General features: G+C 52.8%; 1 protein-coding gene and 1 long non-coding RNA gene across 2 annotated transcripts; one reads left to right on the top strand and one right to left on the bottom strand.

The window, feature by feature from the left end:
- Window positions 1-1,154: 1,154 nt before the first annotated feature.
- Window positions 1,155-13,605, bottom strand: LOC128847260 (zinc finger protein RFP-like). Its single transcript, XM_054046651.1, has 7 exons — window positions 13,107-13,605; window positions 12,673-12,768; window positions 9,664-9,894; window positions 9,329-9,351; window positions 7,597-7,712; window positions 4,295-4,354; window positions 1,155-3,411 (listed from the first exon to the last, which is right to left on the bottom strand). The coding sequence occupies exons 1-7, from the start codon at window positions 13,512-13,514 to the stop codon at window positions 2,897-2,899; spliced, it is 1,449 nt and encodes a 482-aa protein (XP_053902626.1). The 5' UTR covers window positions 13,515-13,605; the 3' UTR covers window positions 1,155-2,896.
- Window positions 13,606-13,859: 254 nt separating this feature from the next.
- LOC128847265 (uncharacterized) lies at window positions 13,860-18,439 on the top strand. The gene is made up of 2 exons (XR_008446882.1): window positions 13,860-13,924; window positions 15,395-18,439. It is a non-coding gene; the product is annotated as an uncharacterized LOC128847265 (long non-coding RNA).
- The last annotated feature ends 1,503 nt before the right edge of the window (window positions 18,440-19,942 follow it).

Here is a 19,942-nt window from a genome sequence, read left to right as displayed (position 1 = left end):
AGGAGGAACTGGAGAAAGATAAGGAAAGAAGAAAGCAGGAATTACATAGGCAAGGAACGGGAGGAGTGGGGTGTAAAGAAGCAGGAAGGGAATGAAAGGAAAAGGGGGGAAGGAAACAAACTAACGAACACAAAAGCTTAGAGTCAGGGTCTGTCTACACAGTACGTGTCCAGGCGGGGGTCGGGCTGGATTGTACTCCAGTGGCTAGCCCAAGCCACCCCCTTGGTGCCACGGCCACACCGCTATTGGTAGTGTGCCAGCTCCAGCAGTCAGCATGTGTACGTCTACCCGAGCTGGGAATCACACCTCCCAGGTGCTGTGTAGATGTATCCTCAATCAAACCAGGCCATTCTTAATTCACAATGAAGGTGTCCACAGTCACACACAGACCTGCACTGAAACACTAGATGGGAACTAAACCCCATTGAGTTATTTCAGTTACAATGCGTGTGTAGAAGAGCCTTGGCTTGGTTGTGTCTTACTGAACATCTAACCCCCCGCCTGGGACCCCCCGGGCTACAGGGGCTCCCTGGGTAAAGGTCAGAGGCAGCTGGTGTGTGCTAGTGACAAGGCATGAAAACGTAAACAGCTCATTAATCAGGAGAAGCAACCCTGGAGCTGAAGGGTGATATTATGGCAAATCCTCTAAGCTTTATGATGTTACAGTTTAAAGGTTAATGCCAGCTAAGAGCTGGAAAGAAGATTTTAGGTTTAATCTTTGTAAAACTCCATGCACAGAAGGGAAAGTAACAATCCTAACCACTCCCCACCCTCACTCCGTTCCAGCTGCCCCAGTCTCTTCCTGTCATTTTTTCTCCTTGGCCCAATACTGACCCCATAATCACTGTGTGGACCGGTTCTGCTGGGGGGAATACGAGCCAGTTTGGGCTTTGTCTGACTCTGGGCAGAGGAGTGTCAGGACGGAGAGACGGGACAATGGGGACTGCTCGGCACACAAAGCTGGACATGCTCTAGTCCACAATGAGCAGCAATCTGCTCCTCTGCACAGGCTCTTTGCTGCTGGAGCTCCCGGCAAATGTTTCCCACCAACGCATTTGCCTCCACAGGTCTAGATTCTGACTCGGGTTGTACCATTGCTCCTTTGACCTCAGCAGTTAGTCAGTGTTTGGGGCCTTGCTAGGTTCTTCCATTGGCAGGAGAAATTGATTATAGGAGTCAGGTATTTCTTTGGTGCAATCTTTATTATTTACGAACAACGTCCAGACATTCCTGTGCCCTGAACACGGGACAAACAAACAGCTGCCGGCAGTTTCCTTACTCAGAACTCCACGTCTGCCTTTCCAGGGAACCCTGTGCCTGAAGCCAGCTCTGTCAATCAGTTTCCTGCTGGGATCACACTCATGACTGGTTCTCTTGGCTTTCTGCCTCACGCACAACAAGCTCCAGCCAGTCCCTCAGACTCTGTGTTTCCAGCCAGCTCCAGGGAAACCCCTCTTAGGCCTGCTCTACACTTAACACTTAGATCAACCAAGTGACATCACTCAGGGCTGTGAAACATTGTGTGCCCCGAGTGCCACAGCCAGATCGACCTAACCCCTGATGTAGATAATGGAATTCTGCCGGTGACCTGGCTATGGCCTCTCAGAAAGGGGGATTACTACTGCGATGGAAAAAACACTTCTGTCAATGTAGGAAGCATCTACACTACTGTACTTCAGGGACACAGCTGTAGCGTTGTAGCTGTGCCACTTTAGCCACTATAGTGTAGACATACCCTTATTCATCCTGAGGCCTAGTCCACCCCTAAACCTTAGGTTAACCTAGCTACATTGCTCAGAGCTGTGAAAAATGTCACACCCTGTGCGATGTAGTTGGGTTGATCTAACCCCGATGTAGACGCAGATAGGTCAAGGGAAGAATTCTTTGTTTCCCTAACTACTGCCTCTCCAAGAGGTGGATTAACTGCATTGATGGAAAAACCCCTTCTATCAATGTTGGACGTGTCTACGCTAGTTACTCATTTCTACTAGCTCTGGGGATGAATGCACACTCCCCAGTCCCTGGCTCTCCCTCTGCTAGTATCTCTGCTGCTGCGGAGTCTCCAGCTTTTCCCCCAAACCCCAAATAAGTCCCTGCCACTCCCACATCTGCCTGTCCCCAGCCCGGCTGTTCATTCTGCCCCCAAACCCACATCACTTCTGCCCGAAGCCCATCCTTCAGTTATGACCCTGCAGCCCCCACATCTGCCCCTCAGGGCCCCTCTGCTCCTCCTGCAGCTCCAGGGGTTCTTCACCCCGTCCCCTCCCATCCCTGGTGTTGCAGGGAGGGAGGGGGAGGAGCTTCCAGGGGCCATAGAGCTAAGAGGCCAGATGGTTGGGAAGACAGGAGTCCTCCAGGCCATAGGGGCTAGGATGACTGTGGCTAGAGAAGCCCATTGTTTCATTCCCAGTGGGCTGTTCCCCCCCTCCCTCCACATGACTCAGTGGCAATGTCTGACCCAGGATCCCCAGAATCCTACTGGACCATAGAGGACAGTGGCAAACAGGCTGCACAATCCCTGGAGCAGTGATGAGATTGGCCTCACTCACTGAATGATCTCTATGGTTTGACAGTCCAGAGGCTGCAACCTCCAGGGTCATAGAGACAATATGATAAAAAGTCCATAGGCAGTGGTCACAGAGACTGGGGCGTGTGCAGGAGCGGCTCTACCAATTTTGCTGCCCCAAGCAGTTGCCGCCGAATTGCCGCCGCACCCAGAAGAGCGGCGGAGCTGCCGCCGAATTGCCGCCGCGGGACACGGACTGCCGCCCCATTCTGAATGCTGCCCCAAGCACCTGCTTGGAAAGCTGGTGCCTGGAGCCGGCCCTGGGTGTGTGAGCCTAGAGAGGCTGATCTCAGGGTCCCCAGTGGAATATTTCCCCCCACCCTCGGGGTCTCAGGGACACAGGCTGAGCTGGGATCCTGGCCACACCCCGAGCCACGGTTGGATTCTCTCCCCAGGGACAGAGCCTGGCGGGAAAGTGAAGATCGGGGCCTCGTCACCAGCATCGATAAATGTCACCTGCCCCCGGTCACAGTCCAGACAAACCCGGATCCTGCTGGGGAACCGGCTGAGGGGCAGCGGGGTAGCAGTGGAGGTGAGAGCCCGGAACTGACCCCCCCACTGCTCCACAGCCCAGATCCCCCACTCAGGGCGACGGCTGATCCCTCCCTTTCTCCCCACAGACTCTCTGGCCACCCCCACAGCCCAGCCTCCCCCACCCGCCACCTCCACCTCCCAGCAATGTCTCCCTGAGGTGAATCCCTCACAGCCCAGCACACAGAGCACAGTGTCAAATCTCTCAGGGTTGTTGGGCAGTCGCTGCCATGTGTCTCCCCGTCTCACAGTTTTCCGATCCTCAGACAGGACGAGTTTGGGGTGAGCCGTGTCTGGATCCAGCGTCACATTTGCTGCGGGGAGAGAGAATCAGAGCGTGAGGGGCAGAGCTCTGCCCTGGGGGATCCTGGAACCATTTCTCACACTCCCCAGCAACCTGTTCTGGCTGGGACAGGCCTGGATCCCAGGGAGCTGCCTCTATCCTGTGCACCTGAGACTGAGCAGAGATGTCACTGCAGCTCCTCACTCGGTTTCTCATTTGCTTCTAGAAGCTTCAGCTCCGTTCCCCCTGCTGGGGCTGCTCCATTCCCAGCAGCACAGACACAGCCAGGAAGGTGTCAGAAGCTTTTATTGAGGAGGTAGCAGAGGAGGCAGGTACCAGCTTTAAACCCTGAGGCAACCTCTGTCCCCTAATGCAGCCTCCACTCCCAGGCCAGGGAACAGAGAGGAAGGTGCAGCATTGGGGAAGGGCTGTTGAAGACCAGAGAGTAGGAGGTGACATTGGCTGGGGTAGCCCCATCCCCAGCCCAGAGAGAAGGGAGGAGCCGGCAGCATCACAGGGAGAGCATCTCCCCAGTCCAGGGAGCAGCTCCAATGGGAGAGCCCAGCGCTGCCCAAAGGAAAGGCAGGAGGTTGGAGAAGAGCGATGGGGAGACCCCCTGCACCAGGGTAAAGCAGAGGGATGTGTCAGCCCTCAGGGCAGAGAGCTCTGTTCTGGTGCTGCTCAGTGAGTGTTTCTGTTCATCAGCGTGGGCATGAACTCAGCACGAAGGATGGTCTCAGGAGTGTTTGTGTGACTTCAGCCTGGGATCTCCCCACAGTTTAATGTGTTATTTTTAGGGCTGTGGGTACCATGGTCGGCGTCGGTTTGGTTGGTAACTTTGGCTACAATCCCATGAAGACGTTTTCACTGGAATTTTCTCATACTCTAAAGACAAGCTCCACCTGCAAACTCACCCTGTCTGTGTGCTCTTAGGGATTCCCCTCTTCTTGTCTCCAGTGCAGACGGCAGAGTGTCTGGCGATGGAAAGGAGAAAAGAGACGAGATTTCAGGCTTTCATATTTATAACAGCATCTCCACTCTGAACTCTCATAACTGTGACAGAGAAACAGACAGAGGCCCAGAGACACACTCAGGGATTTAGTATAAAATGATCTGAAACCTTCTATTTTCTCTCTCATCTGGGCATCTCTCAGCAATGGAACCAACATCCTTGCAGACTCACAACCATCGCAGGACAGACAATCTGTAAGTGAGATTTACTTTTCCCCTCCTCATCCCCTCCCTCCCTTCAGACTCTAGTTGGTTTGCCTCATTCACTTATTGCCTTTTGTCATAACCTAGACCCAGGAGCAGCGCCAGGGTATTTGCCGCCCTAGGCAGCAGCACTCCTCCTCTGAGCATTCAGGGGGCCTGGGGTCTTTGGCGGCGGGGGTCCTTCTGCTCCACGTCTTCGGGGCACTTCAGCGGCGGGTCCCGGAGCAAGTGAAGGACACCACCGCCGAATTTCCGCCGAGGGTGGCAAAATGCCGCCCCCCAAATCCTGCTGCCCTAGGCAATTGCCTAGGGTCACCTAGTGGAAGCACCAGCCCTGCCTAGACCAGTGTTTCTCAAATTCGGCCACCAGGAGCCACATAAGGCCACAAAGGGCTTTTCTTGCAGCTACAGCCTCCTGTGCGGTGATTGGGGGCGGCAGGGGGGAAAGTAGTGGGGCCACCAGTAGGTGTTGGACTCTGCCCCCCTCTGCAGACACAAACTCTGGAGGAGCAGGCAGCCGGTGTGAGTTTCCCACCTTCCCTGGGACAGTGGGGCTCGGGCTCTGGGCTTCAGTCCTGGGGTGGCAAGCAGCAGGCTCTGGTCATGGGGCTCCATTCCCCCTGGCGGCGGGCCCTGCGATCTGGCTGTGGGACCCTGGGCTCCATCTGTGGGACTTCGGGCTCACCACCCCCCCGCATCACCCTTGGCCCCCGCTGCCTCTTCCAACCATGGGCTTCGGCCGTGTGGCAGCGGGCTCTGGCCCTAGGCTGCATCTCCCAGCCATGGGGCCCCAGCCTCCAGCTGCGGGACCCCAGGATCTGGCCGTGGGGCCTTGGGTTCCAGTCCTGGCCCCCGCTGCCCCTGAGCTCAGCGTCCCCCGCCCACATCACCCCTGATCCCGCTGCTTCTGTTTGCACAGAGTCTCTACAGAGAGCAGCACAATGGGGCCCTCGTCTTCCATAGGCAGAAATGGGAATAATAATAAAATCATTTTATCCATGTGGGAATTGAGGCAGGGGAAGGTTGGCTCCATGGGCCAGATTCACCCCTGTACCGGCTAAAGGAGAGAGGGGAGGGGCCATTTGTGACTCTGCTGTTCAGCGGCTGTAGGGGCCGGTGCAGACCTTGGCACAGGCTGAGGAAGTTCTGAAGCAGCCAGAGTTACAGCCCTATGACAATGGCCCCGTGTGTCTTGCCCAGTGTGCAGAGTGTCACAGGCCCAGCTTTACACTGCCCACGTCCCTCTGTCCCCTCGTCCACCCCCTCCCTCTTCCACCTGCCCTCACCCCTCCCCCACCCCATTCCCAGCCCTCTCAGGAACATGCCTTGTGCCTGCAGCTGCAGGGAAGGAGGCACAAGAGGCTCCTGTGCTGGAGGGATCCCTCGCTGTGGGGGAGGGGCTTTCTCCTTCCCTCCAGCCCATTTGGCCCAGACTAGCTGCCCTACGGGACCAGAGCCCAGTGATGGGCTGGGTCCAGCTTTAACAAACGGCCTTTAATTTAGGGTCTAGATTTTGGGTGCCGAGCTTTAAGCACCTGGGGCCTGGTTCTCAGAGGGGTTGGGCACCTGCAACTCCTACCGACTCCACCTGCAGCTGTGGAGGCTGCACGGCTCTGGAGCACCTGCCCTGCAGCTCTCTCGTTGGGAGAGAAACTCAGGTGCTCCAAATTAGGCCATTTTGCTACAATTGGGCCTTAATTTTTTTAATTTGGTAAGTCATGAATTAATGTGAGACATCCTGACACCTGGGACCCTGCTTCACCTGCTCCATTTGTCACCTTTCCACTAGTTATTAGGTTAAATATTGAGAATTGGTACAAGGGTCATTTCATGTGCAGCAGTTTGGACAGACGGAGATTATGCGTTTGCATTGACTGACTTGGCTTTGGCCTGGTGAGCAGTTTGCTTGGCATACAGGAAATATTGCCTTAAGTGACCTTATTGTAAAGTGATGTGTTCATAATTCTCTATGTGGGACAAAGAGATGATTTGACCACACAATGTGCTTAAAGACAACAGACACCCAAAATGTACTGCCCAGGAGCAGTTAGCAAAGTCCAAAAACCACAGTGCGGAGAAAAGTGATAAAGTGACCTATGCATAATCAGTGATAATAAACCAATCAGAAAAGAGAATAATATGAAAATATCTTTGACAAAAAAAGCCCTACCACTGAAAAAGTTCATTCATGTGTATTGTTAATATTCATAACACTCAAAGGTGATTGGAAAAGAACTAATAAATATATAATTCAGATGTGTATATTATGTTTGACATTGTAAGGGGTAGTCGGAACTTCATAGTAAAAATCCACCGTGACCTGACTATACTCCAGGAGAAGGCAACTGACCATCACTTCTTTCTATATGCGATGGCTAGTGGGAAATATCCCAATGGCTGGTGATGGCGCACTAGACAGGGAGGGTTCTGAGTTATGGAGAACTCTTTCACAGGTGTCTGGCTGTTGGGTCTTGCTGAAATGCTCAGCATCCAACGGACCACCATATTTGGGATCGGGAAGGAATTTTCCAGCCGATCAAATTCGCAGAGACCCTGGTTTTGTTTGCTTTCCTCTGAGGAATGGGGCACAGATATTTGCAGATGTTAAACTAGAGTAAATGGTGGAGTCTCTAACTTGAAGTCTTTAAATCATGATTTGAGCAATTCAGTATGGGTCAATTACAGGAGTGGGTGGGTGAGGTTCTGTGGCCTGCAATGTGCAGGAGATCAGATTAGATGACCACGATGGTCCCTTCTGACCTGAAAGTCTATGAGTCTTTTCTTATTTTAATAGTAATTGTAACGTCAAGGCATATTTTTGGTACAAGTAAAAGTTAGAATTAATTAATTAATTAATTAATAGGACCCCAAGTGTCTGACATTGTCACCCAACAATTAAATAGAAGCATAATCTAATTATGAACCAATTGGCCAGAGCCATTCTCCTCCCACAATCTCAGAGGCTCATCCCAATTTCCCCTCCTAGGTCCCTTCTCAGTACCTTTGAACTTCCTCAGAGTCTCCATTAGAGCAACAGTTTTCTTGGATAAATCACCGAGTCTCTTTTCCAGTTCAGGAAAAATCTCCTCTGGCTGCTGGAACTTCCCCTTCTCACACCTGGAGAGAAATAATTTCTCATGATTATATTTCATGTAGTGACTCATTAAGAGTTCTCGCTAGTGAGTTGCTGCTCTAATGGGCCTGGAGTTAGAATTCCTCTGCTTCTCCCAGCCTCAGAGCAGGAGCAGCACAGACCATGGCAATGTAACCTTATCTCCCAAAGGATCCATTATTATTCTTCAACTCTGGCCTGGAGAGATCATCTTTGGAGATAAGAGGGGAATTGAGTCTCTATGTCCAGTTCACTCCATTGCCTCCAGGCTCTGATGGACAGGAGGTTCCCACATTGAGTGTTATAGAAATCTGTCCACTGGGAACTAGACTGTGACACCAACTCCCCACTCCCCAGCTCATTCCACACATGTCTCCAAACAGTCCACAGGTGGGAAAGACTCTTGACCACTGCTGCCCAGGGCTAAATGGTAACCAGGGCCCCAGCAGTAACAGGCCCGTATTCCATCCCCACAATCCTGAGACAGCCAGTCCCCCAGGGACGTGACAGCTGTAGGAAATAATTGAGGTCAGTCTTTCCCACTGAATGGATAATTCCAGAGTCTTCTATAAAATGGTGAGAACCAGTGTTCCATCCAATTTCTACCATCAATGTGTGGAATGAATTTTGTTATGTGTACCAATATTGACATAATGTGCAGATGTGTGCCACCAGTAGAAACAAAAAACCTAGATACAATATATATTTTTTAAAAGTTACCATATGGAAAATTACTGCAGCCAGGACAGGTTAGGCATATTAGAACTCACTATTCAAAGAATAAAATTTAAGCATAAGAGAGAAATAAAATTATGAAATTCAGAGACCAGTCAAAAATCTCAAATAACAGAACTTTGAAAGAATCAAAGTAAAGAGAATTGATGTGTATTGCAGTAAGTACCAAGGAGTAACAACAACAATGACACAAGTATGTGTTGGGAGGTGAGTGTGAAAGACACTGTGTGTGTGTATGTGTGTGAGAGAGAGAGACACACACACACACACACAGAGACAGTGTGGGTGTATGTGTGTCATAGACAGAGGCAGAGTGAGTGTGTGCTGGCTGCTGGGGAAGTGTATGAGAGACCATGCGCTGTCTCTTTAAGCGGAGAGGCAGTCACCAGAAGGCTCGCTCAGACCGCAGCAGCTCCCAGCAGCTCCATCCTGCTCCTGAGACTTGTCCCCCCCACACTGCAGAGATGGGGTACATAGGCATGGGGGGAGGGGGACACCCTGACATCAGCACCCCCCTCCCCTCCTCCACTCTGCACAGCAAGCAGGAGGGTCCCAGGAGCAGCTGGCCAGGAGCTGCAAGGTAGAGGGCAGGAGCAATGCGGCTGCAGAGCAGTGGGGACTGGGGGCACCTGAACACACGTTGCCGGAGGTGTGCGGCTCTGCTAATCAGTGCGTGGCACTTGATTGACTCTTGGGTGGCCACAGAGCTTAGAGGGAACATTGGTGAGAACCTCAGGATGAAGTTGATCAGAGAGATTTGTGTCCAGTATGTGACCTTCCTCACACATTTTGCTGTAGCGCCCTGTGGAGATGTGGTGCTAACATCATCTCCAAACTCTTTCCCAGCGTTGTGAAGTGTGAGGCGGAGTGAGAGAGAGCCACATACCTGCTCAAGGTGCTTCTGACATCCTATAGGGGAGAGAAAGAGAAAATCTCAGTCCCAATGGACACACACAGGGGATCCCAGAGAAGGGATTTGGCAAGTAAGGGGAAGAGAGGCCCTGCCATGGCCCCAGGGCCATGGATTCCCTGAGGTAATGGGGCTTTTCCTTCACTAATATCTCTGTGTCTGTAACTCTGCAAAGAACAATAGTCATTCACATGTCAGGAACGCACACGCTGAGTTACACTGAGATCTCTGCTTGCTGGCCCCAGTGCTTATGATTCAGGAGCCCTCCCTTCCCCGTGTGGGGATCTGGGATGTTTCTCACTCAATCTCACCTGCAGGAATTCACTCACTGGCTTCTGACACTTCCCCTCCATCTCACTGATCAGCTCACTGAGACGGGAAATCTGCTTGGAGAGTTTAGTGACATTTTCATTTTGTTTCTTCAGAATCTCCTTGTCCAGCTTGTCCAACCCAGCCAGCAGGAGTCGCTCTTGTTCCTCCAGGAACTGCCGCAGTTCCTGAAATTCAGACACAATCTTCTGTCTCACGGTTTCTGTCTGTTTCTATAAGAAATAAGGAAAGAGCTGGTCAGGAGCATGGATGGAGCCTGATGGCCTTTAATACAGTTTTACAAGACAGAATTTCTTTACAATTTCTAAGATATCTGCGTAGGGACCAGAGAATGAGCAGTCATACCTACTGGTCAGAGTTGTGGTTGGAAGCCAGGAACTAAAGCCAGAGTTAGGCCTGGAGTCAGAGTCAGGATCTCACCAAGGTTGGGGCCACAGTTGAGATCAGGAGTCATACCAAAGGATGAGCCAGAATCAGTGTCTGGAGTCACACGGGAGGGGAGGGGCGGGACTGGAGTCGGAGTCAGGCAGCCACACAAAGGGCCCAGCCAGAGTCAGAGAGCAGTACAGCAGGTCAAACCTGAGCCAGGAACAATGCCAGGGCCAAGCCAGAGTCAGGGTCCAGTCCAGCAGCAGATCGGGAGTTCACTCAGTTGTTTGGACAACTTCCCGTGACTCCTGCTGGAATAATTCATGCATCCAAATGCCTGCTCCAATGAGGAGCTTCGTAGGCAGATCCTCTGGTGGGCCGGAGTTCCACTAGCCCCTCCCCTGCTGGTTCCGGAGAGCTGTCGGGTTGCGCCGGTGACAGTCTGGGACCCGGGGACTGGGGTTTGAAGCCTGTGATCATTCACATCCTAACACTCGACTATACGTTGTGATCACATGTGTAAGCGGGGGAATGGTCCCGCTATTGTGGGGAACTTTCCTGGCTTCTGCACTACCCCGGTGAAGTGGGCTAGCGAAAGGATCCGAGTCCTCGCTCCCACTTCCTTTACCCAGAGGCCTCCCTGCCCTTGAGGACTCCCCTTCCACTATCCTGTCTGGCAGAGTCCTCGTAAACCCCGACAAGGCTGGGCTCAGGATTCCTGGGGGGCTCGACCCCCAACCCTGCTGTGGTCACCCAGGACAGGGGCTAGGGTGTCCCCACTCCGGGGTACTCTCTCTGTACTGGGCACCTCCCTGACCCCCTGATCATTTCATACAATTTAAAGCAAATACAAGTTGTTTAATTAACAATTAATTTTAAAAAAGAATAAGGAAAAATGGGAAAGGTTAAAGGAAAACACATCACCCTGCTCTGTGGCAGGGAACATCACAAACAGTGTCTCTGGGACGTCAGGGCAGTTCAGTCTGTTCCTTGTAGGTCCCAGGCCTGCTTCTCAGGCCCTGTCTGTGCTTCAGGGACGCTGTGGGTTGGACACTTGCTCTGGTGGTGGCCACACGCTCTCAGGCTCTAGGTGGCAGGACCCTTCTTCCCAGCGTCGCCCCCGCCCGGTCGGGGTTATGATCCCCCTGCAAGTCTGGCCTGCAAGGCCTCTTGGCTGAGGCGTCTCCCTGTGCTGGGCCCACTGCCCAGGGTCCCCCTCACTCTCCCCAGCTGCTCACCGCACTCAGACTGCACATGGCTCCGGACTGCCCCAGCCCCAGCCCCAGCTCCACTCGGCCTCAGCACGGCTGCTGCTGCTGCTGCTCTGCCTTCAGCTCCCTGGGCTGCTTCTCTGGCCTCTCTGGCTCTGGTTGCTGCAGCTCTGCCCCCAGCACAGGTCAGCTCTGCAGGCTGCTTCTGTGACTCTGCTCCCAGCTCTGACCTGCTCCCTGGCTGCTTGTCTGGCCCCTCTGGCTCTGGTTGCTGCAGCTCTGCTCCCAGGGCAGCTCTGGGCTGTGCTCTGGCTTTGGGGCTGCAGCTCTGCTCCCAGCAGCTTAGCTCGGGCCCCTGCTCTCTCCTTAGCTCGGCCCCACTCTGTCTGACTCAGGCCATTCCAGCTCACACGGAGGACGGGACCCCCTCTGGCCTCCTGACTCCCTGATTAGCTGCCCACCCTGTCAATCAGGCTGATCTGGAGCATTGGCCTCTCCCCATTGTTCCTGGGGACTGTCAGTCTCAGGCTCCTGATTTGCCATCGACCCCTCCCCTTTTAGTGCTGGGAGCTAACAACCAAACCCCCCCACTAAGTGTTAGTAAGGGGGCAACAGTCCCCTTACACATGGGAGAGGATTTTCTTACTGCTTCCCATTTGGCCCCAATATCCCTTAAAGGGATGTCTCCATGTCTGACGTGGTTCGGACCCTGTGTTACCAATGGCCCCTGAGGGTACATCTACACAGCTCACAGCAGGGAGCCTCCAAGCTCAGTGCAACAGATTCAGGCTCTTGGGGCTCATGCTACCAGTGTGTAGACATTCGACCTGGAGCTCAGACTCTGAAGCCTAGTGAGGGAGGGAGGGGGGGAAGGGGGTTGGACTTCAGAGCCTGAGCTCCTGCCCGAGCTGCAGCTGAAAAGCGCCATCTATGCAGTTATTTTTAGTGCTTCCCTGTGAGCCCCATGAGCCCCACTCTGCTGAGCAGGGCCCAGAGGCCCTGAGAATCCAGATCCAGGGCAGCAGGATTCAGCACATCGCTAGAATTATCAGGGGAGAAAAAATAATCAAATGATTAACAAATAAAAGAGACGATGGCAGACGCCGGAACACAGGACTGCTGGGATATAATCAGGGCAGTTCGGGAGTTTTGTGAAAACCACAAGGGATCATGATTAACTCATTAATTAAAATACATCTTAGATGCTGCAGAAGATGATTTGTCCTTCTCCAGGGAGAGAACATTTGTGATACACATACACATGTGTACACACACCCACAGACACCCAGAATACTCCATGATCACAGAGAAACACACACAAGCCCACATTCCCCACACCACAGAGAAATCTACCAACAAGCAAACCTCCCACCTCCATGTCCCAGCAGGTGCAGAACAACAGGCACTTACCAGATACTCCTGGCTTCTCTGCTCTCCAGTCACTTTAAATCCCAGCAGCTTTTCTCTCTCTTCCCGCAGAGTCTGCAAATGGGCTTGGATTTTTTCCTGACCAACAGAAATGATTTGGTGGGTTTATTTTGAGGGATGACTGTCTGTGTACGGGGTGTTTTATAGTCAAAATGCAAGATATTAAATAGAGTAGGTGGGTTGAAAAGGATTCAGCTTCTCAGATAAAACTTTCCCACATCAGACAAATTTAAAATCTTCATCTATTGCCTTTCTTGCCAGGCTGGAGTATCATTTATGTGTATATCACTTTTCATGCAATGAAGGCTACACACAGCAAAATGATGCAGTTACATCTGCCAGGGAAGTTGTGATGCCGCTAACCTGTAATTGAAATCCAAAGTTATTACACATTAGACTGGACAGCAACTCAGTACCTTGTACTCCTGGGCAGCTTCCTGTATGGGAACTACCTTGTGAGCGTGGTGAGCCCGGGATCTGTTGCAAACCACACAGATTGAAGTTTGATCCTCCTCACAGAACAGTTTCAGAGCCTCCTGATGTTCCCCACAAACCCTGTCCCCTCTTGCTGCCTGTAAACTCAGCCGTTTGGTGATTTCTACAACATTTGCCAGCTGCCTGTTGGGCCTGAGGTTTCTCTGTTGCACAGTTTCTCTGCACTGAGGGCAGGAGACGGCTGTATCGAATCCCTCCCAGCACTGGCTGATGCAGGCTCGGCAGAAATTGTGCCCACACTCCAGAGTGACAGGTTCTGTGAAATACTCCAGACAGACGGGACATGTCGCTTCCTCCTGGAGACTTTCCACGGGGTTCTCTGCAGCCATGGCTCTCTCTGGGCAGTGGAACGGGGTTAGTTTCACTTTCCTGAGCTCAGAGATATGTCCCGGCGGGTGTTTCCCTTCCTGGAACTGACTCCTGCTGTTTGCTGAGCAGGAAGGAGCCCACTGTGAATTTCAACCTTGGAGGCTTTAGTGAAAAATGTGTCACTAGGACAGGGGCAGTGGTGAGCTGGAGCCGGTTGTTAAATTTAGAAGCCCTTTGAGAACTGGCTGTTCCCGGACAACCGGTTCTAAAAGGGCTTTTACATTTAACAAAAGCTCAGGCAGCTGTCCACCCCGACCCGGGCCCAGCTCACTTCCCCCTCCCCCCTGAATGCTCCGCCCCCTTCTCCTCCCCCTCCCCTGCTGCCCGTGAATCAGATGTTCCCCGGAAGCCTGAAACAAGCAGCAGGCAGGTAAGCTGGGGCACGAGGAGGGCTCCAGGGAGGCGCAGCGCGGCCCAGTCCGACTCCAGCCAAGCAGCTCCCTCCGTCCCGGACCCCTGGCCCTGGCCCTGGCCTGGCCCCCGCTGAGCGCCGCAGCCCAGTCCCGGCCCTGGCCTGGCTCGGGCCCCGCAGTCCCAGTCCCAGCCGAGTGGCTCTGGCCCGGGCCCCGCAGCTCTGGCCCCGGTCCCGGTCCCGGCCCGGCTCGGGCCCCACAGTACTACACCCCTGCCCCCTGTGATGCTGAGTCTGCAGGAGCAGGGGCTGTGGTCTAAGGAGGGATGTTAAATTCACAGGCTAAAAACTTGGTTAAGGCAGAATCAACGTTTCAAAAGCCTGATTCTCATTTACGTGAAGGCTGCTCTCGCTGAGTGGAAAGGGGGATTCCAGCAGTCAGCGAGAATTCAGGCCTTAACTCTCTATCAGTTCCCCAAGGCGAGCCCCCCTAAAGGAGCATTGTCATTGTCTAAAACAGCCCAGTCTACAGAAAGGGAAATAGAGAGGCGAAGGTAAGGGCGTGCGCACAGAGCTGGGCTGTGGGCCCCAAGCAGGAAATGAGCACAGACCCGCTGAACTGGGGATGAACTAAAAAGATCACGGGCAGCGGGTATCAAAGGTACAGAGAGGCTGTGTCTTCCCAAACAGCCGCCCTCCCCCACCCCCCCGCCAGCGCGGCAGGGGAGGGTGCCGAGCAATCCCCCACCGGCCAGAGCGCCGGGGGGAGGGCAGCGAGCCCACCGCGGCTCTGCTCTCCCCGGCGGCCACAGCGCTGGGAGGAGGGCGGGGAGCCCGGCCGAGGCTCTCCGCTCTCCCCGGCGGCCACAGCGCTGGGAGGAGGGCGGGGAGCCCGGCCGAGGCTCTCCGCTCTCCCCGGCGGCCAGAGTGCCGGGAGCAGGGCGGAGAGCCCCCGGCGGCAGGAGCGCCGTGGGGAGGGCGGCGAGCCCAGTCGCGGCCCCGCTCTCGGGCCGGAGCGCCCCACCGCGCCGCCCCCCTCCAGGCGCCGCCCCAAGCACATGCTTGGTGGGCTGGTGCCTAGAGCCGGCCCTGCTTGCATGGCCTCACCCCTGCTCCTCCCCCAGGCCCCTTCCTGTTTCTCAGGCTGTGCTGTTGGGGGTTCTTCCCCGCCCCCGTGGTCAGAGCTCCAGCCTGGCAGGTTTGTGCCACCTGTCCTCCCACCTGGGGATGGGGGGGGACACACCAGGGCTAGAGGAGGTGCACTGCCCACCCACCCAGCACTCTGGGGGGGGACGTGCCACCCACTCACCCGCCTGGTGCTCCAGGGCTAGGGGTGCTGGGGTGGCTGCAGGGGAGGAGGGGGAAGGCTGGCTGCCACATGTGGGGGGGCTCTGGGCTCCAGCAGGAGCGGCGGGGCCTCAGGAAGAAGGGGCTGGCCACCGGCCACCCATGAAAAAGATAACGCAGAATATTTGTTTTTCTATTTAGGGCCTTAGCTGGAGAACTCAAGCCAAAACATCAACTGATCAATGCCAAGGCAGTAACTGCCAGCCCAGCACCCAGTGCTCAAAACTCACGAGATTGGACTTTTTGTTTGTTTGTCTCTGAGTGACGAGGTTTCACTCTGGTCACATTCTCAGGCTTTTCTACTGAGCCAGGAGAGCAAGAAGCTTCTCATGGTACGGAAATGAGAGCTGAGATTCACACGGCATCACAGGATTCCCAGAGTTGGGGCTTTAAGAAAAGCACCAGGCACTCATAGACTCAAGGTGAAATCGGGAGAGTTTGTGACAACCTCAGTGTGATTTACCGTGGAAATGAAACGGCTGCATTTCTGACTATTGAAGGTTCTTATCTGCCCCTACTCCCAGTGCCATGGGTTTAGACTCACAACACGCCTGGGAGGTGGGGGAAGTGCTGTTACCCCATTTCAGAGAGAGGAACATCTGGCACAAAGCGGATAAATGACTTGCCTGACGTCACACAGGAATACGGTCACAGAGCAGGGAACTGAACCTGAGCCTTCCAAGTGAACAGCTAAACCACCGGACCAGACTTTTTCTCAGCATTATGAGCCTGGGAGAGGAGGACAGGGACAAAGCTACGCACAGGGCAAACACAACAGTAAAGTTTGTCTAATGATCTTCTCACTGACCCTCCCCACAATCACTGGCCAGCCCTGTGCAGTCAGGTGATCACAGTGGACAGGAACTGAGTACATGGTGGGAATGAAAATAATGATTTTTTCAGGCCTGCTCTAAAATGCTCCGGCTGCCTCTGACTGCACAGTCACATTCTGTGCTCAGCTTCTGACACAGCCCTTCCCTCTCCTGGTCTGTCTGTGTTACCAGAGAAACTTCTCCACCGGGGTTGGGACCTGCCATTTTTCACCAGATCTCTTGGGAGGACGAGATGAGAAACAGAGACACAAACATCTCTCCCTCACCCACAATATCTTCATCCTTCATCCTATTTATATCAATAACGTCATATCCATCAAACACATTTACCCTGCTGCTGTCTCATGTACCTGGCTCTTTTCTCAGAATTTCAAAGCAGAACAGAGTTATCATAATAATTTAAAAAATCACAAATGGTGGGATACAATATATAACTCCTCGACTGTAAGCAGACCAGGAGCAGTAGTTCTCACACAAAGCAGTGTAAGAGGCACCGTGGGCTGGAGAATTGAGGAAACACAGCAGTTCATCAGTCCAGATTGTACCCTGGGTATGTCACAGTCTGTATCTGTCTCTGATACTTACATTGTAGTCACTCTGTGGCAGGGATTGTCTGTGTTGGTACAGCACCTAGCGCAGTAGGGCCATAATCTATGATTGGGGCCTCTAGGTGCGAATTTCCAAATTACAACCCACTTCCTGCAACAACTCATGATGCAATGGGCCCCAGGTCTGGTACATTCTGTGCATGACAGTGGGCTTTCTCTTCAAATCCTGGTACTGGTGTTAATGGCTCCTTGGCTTGGCTGTGCAGTTGGGGTTGGATACTGAAGAACAGCTAGTGCCTGTTGAATCACTAGTGTCACAGTTTCAGGTTTACGGCACCTCTGACCCCTACCATGGTCTGCTCCAGCAATGCCTGCACTGTCTCAGGCCTGTAGGCGTCCCCTCTGGGCAGACACCCACATCCCACTCCCGCCTGACTGGGGCAGTGAAGCTGCAGTCCCCTTGCACTCACTGGGATTCTCCCCTAGGAGAACATCGAGACCCTGCTCTGTGCTTTCTCTCTGAGGACAGTGGCTGCAATTGGCCAGGAATCAGGCAGCTATTCCAAAGCCGAGCCAATTTATTGAAGGACAAACAGAACACAGAGAAAATGTATATATATAAAAAAAAAGCTCTAAACACCCACGACATGGGCCAGAGTCACCAGGTCTTGTGAATGTAAGGCCAAGGTGGGTCTCTAATTTGGCACTCACGATGCCAGGCACGGCAGCCTTCTCAGTGCTGTGCGTATGGATGGTGTTTTCCTTCCATCCCAGCACCTCCTTGGGGGACACCATCCTGGGGAGCAGTAGGGCTGAACCAGGGGTCATCCTGCCTTTCAGGAGCAAAACAATGAGTTCTGGGAAATATAAGGAGAGGCAAAAAGACATTTTGTCCCCCATTTCCTGAGGAAACCCCTGGCAGGACCTGGGGTGTTCAGGAAAACTTGGATCCTGGTTACAAATGAAAAGCAGCAGCTCTGTCAAAGACAGAGACCTTGGGAGAAACTCCAGGGAACTGGAAGCAAAGAGCAGTGGGGAGTGGCCAGGCGCATGATGGCCTCAGTCTATAGTATTTGCATCTATTGAATCCAGTGAGACAATTCCCAGAATGCCTAGATCAGGGCTGCTGGAGGGAATTTGTATAAACAAAGGATAACCGTTAGCCATTGATGTATGTAACGGGAAAGTATAAATACTTGTCTTATACTGCTTGTAGGGGGAAGATCTGCCTAAGGTCAGGGGACCCCCTTTCCGACCACAGTCTTGGCTTGCAATTGCTCGTAATAAACTGTCTCTGCCTTGTTGCTAACAAACGCAGAGGGAGGTCTTGTTTTCTTCCACACTACCTCTGAGCCCATTTTCCCTGCCAACTTGGGGCTTCAGTGCTCTGCCTGCTTGTGCCAGACACGCTAGCCTGCTACAAGCACAGACCCAGGTCTGAACCACATCCCCCCAAAACTGCAGGCTTAACTGAAAACAGCTTAAGAAGTGCTCCTGTCTCCAACACCTAGATGCCCAGTTGCCAGTGGGGTCCAAACCCCAAATAAATCCATTTTGCCCTCTATAAAGCTTATATAGGGTAAACTCATAAATTGTTCGCCCTCTATAACACTGATAGAGAGATATGCACAGGTGTTTGCCCCCCCCCCCCACAGAGGTATTAATACATACTCTGGGTTAATGAGTATGTAAAAAGTGATTTTATTAAATACAAAAAGTAGGATTTTAGTGGTTCCAAGTAATAACAGACAGAACAAAGTGAATTACCAAGCAAAATAAAATAAAACACACAAGTCTAAGCCTAATACAGTAAGAAAGTGATTACAGATGAAATCTCACTGTCACAGAGGTTTCAATAAGCGTATTTTACAGACTAGCCTCCTTCTAGTCTGGGTCCAGCAATCACTCACACCCCTGTGGTTACTGTCCTTTGTTCCAGTTTCTTTCAGGTATCCTTTGGGGGTGGAGAGGCCACCTCTTGAGCTAGCTGAAGACCAAAGGGAGGGGCTTCCAGGGGCTTAAATAGACTCTCTCTTGAGGGTGGAAACCCCTTCCCCTCTCCTATGCAGAATCCAGGTGCAAGATGGAGTTTTGGAGTCACATGGGCAAGTCACATGTCCATGCATGACTCAGAACTGAATAACTGAGCTACATTCCCAGGAAAGCTCAGATGTGGATTGGTGTCTCTCAAAGATCATTGTTAGCTTAAGTTTTTCTTGATTGGGCACTTACTGAGAATAGTCTTTTCTCAAGAAGCTGACCAAATGCTGCACCGGGGCTACTTAAAATCAAACAAGTACACAGCCAATGCTCATAACTTCAAATGAAAAAATTATACATGCATGTAAATAGGATGAAGATATCCAGTAGATCATAACCTTTGCAGAGATATGTTACATGGCATATCTAGCATAAAACATATTCCAGTTATGTCATATTTACACTCATAAGCATATTTCTATAAAGCATTATGGGGTGCAAAGTCACACAGGGCACTAAAGGGTTGTTATTCCTGTTGTGTGAATCAAGGGCAGCAGAAATGTGCTTGACATACCCTGATTGAAGGACTCACCCTCAACTAAATTGCACTCACAAGGCAGGGGACATGGGTGCCAAAGACTAGTGGAGTTGTGAGATCAGTTGGGGACAAACTACAGCCTGTGGGCTCTGTCAGGTGTGTCAGGTCTTTTAATCTGGCCTTTAGGATTAGCAGTCTAGTGGCACAGCGGTGCTAATAGAGGCTCCCTGCCTACCCTGGTCCCATGCTGCTCCCAGAAGCGGCTGGAAAGTCCCTGCAGCCCCTGGGTGGGGTGTCTCTGTGTGCTGCCCTTACCTGCAGGTGCTGCCCCTGCAGCTCCTATTGGCCAGGAACAGGGAACTGCAGCCAATGGGTGCTGTGGGGGCATTGGCTGCAGACGGGCAGCGCGTGGAGCCACCTGTTGCCACCCCAGGAGCCGCTGCCAAACCTGCTGGCTGCTTTTGCCTTAGCTCCACTGTGCTGCCGCCCGGGATCAACCCCAGGTAAGCAACGCCCGGCCGGAGCCCACACCCTGACTAAGGGCTTGTCTTCACTACCCGCCTGGATCGGCGGGTAGAAATCGATCTCTTGGGGATCGATTTATCGCGTCTCGTCGGGACGCGACAATCAATCCCCGAATCGACGCGCGTACTCCAGCAGCCCAGGTAGGAGTAAGCGCCGTCGACGGGGGAGCCGCAGCGGTCGATTTGCCACCGTCCTCACAGCAGGGTAAGTTGGATCAGATATGTCGAATTCAGCTACGCTATTCCCGTAGCTGAATTTGCATATC

The sequence above is a fragment of the Malaclemys terrapin genome, chromosome 13, assembly GCF_027887155.1.
Source record: "Malaclemys terrapin pileata isolate rMalTer1 chromosome 13, rMalTer1.hap1, whole genome shotgun sequence".
Lineage (NCBI taxonomy): Eukaryota > Metazoa > Chordata > Testudines > Emydidae > Malaclemys > Malaclemys terrapin.
Note: the sequence above shows the minus strand (reverse complement) of the source record. Positions and strands in the feature narration are given on the sequence as shown.

What these genes read in the sequence shown, in the direction of transcription:
- LOC128847260 (XM_054046651.1), bottom strand. Translation starts at nt 13,514, where the DNA reads ATGGCTGCAGAGAACCCCGTGGAAAGTCTCCAGGAGGAAGCGACATGT. An exon ending in AGAGAAGCCAGGAGTATCTG is followed by an intron (nt 9,895 to 12,672) that starts GTAAGTGCCTGT and finishes TATTTCTTATAG; the next exon opens with AAACAGACAGAAACCGTGAG. An exon ending in GACTCTGAGGAAGTTCAAAG is followed by an intron (nt 4,355 to 7,596) that starts GTACTGAGAAGG and finishes TTCCATCGCCAG; the next exon opens with ACACTCTGCCGTCTGCACTG.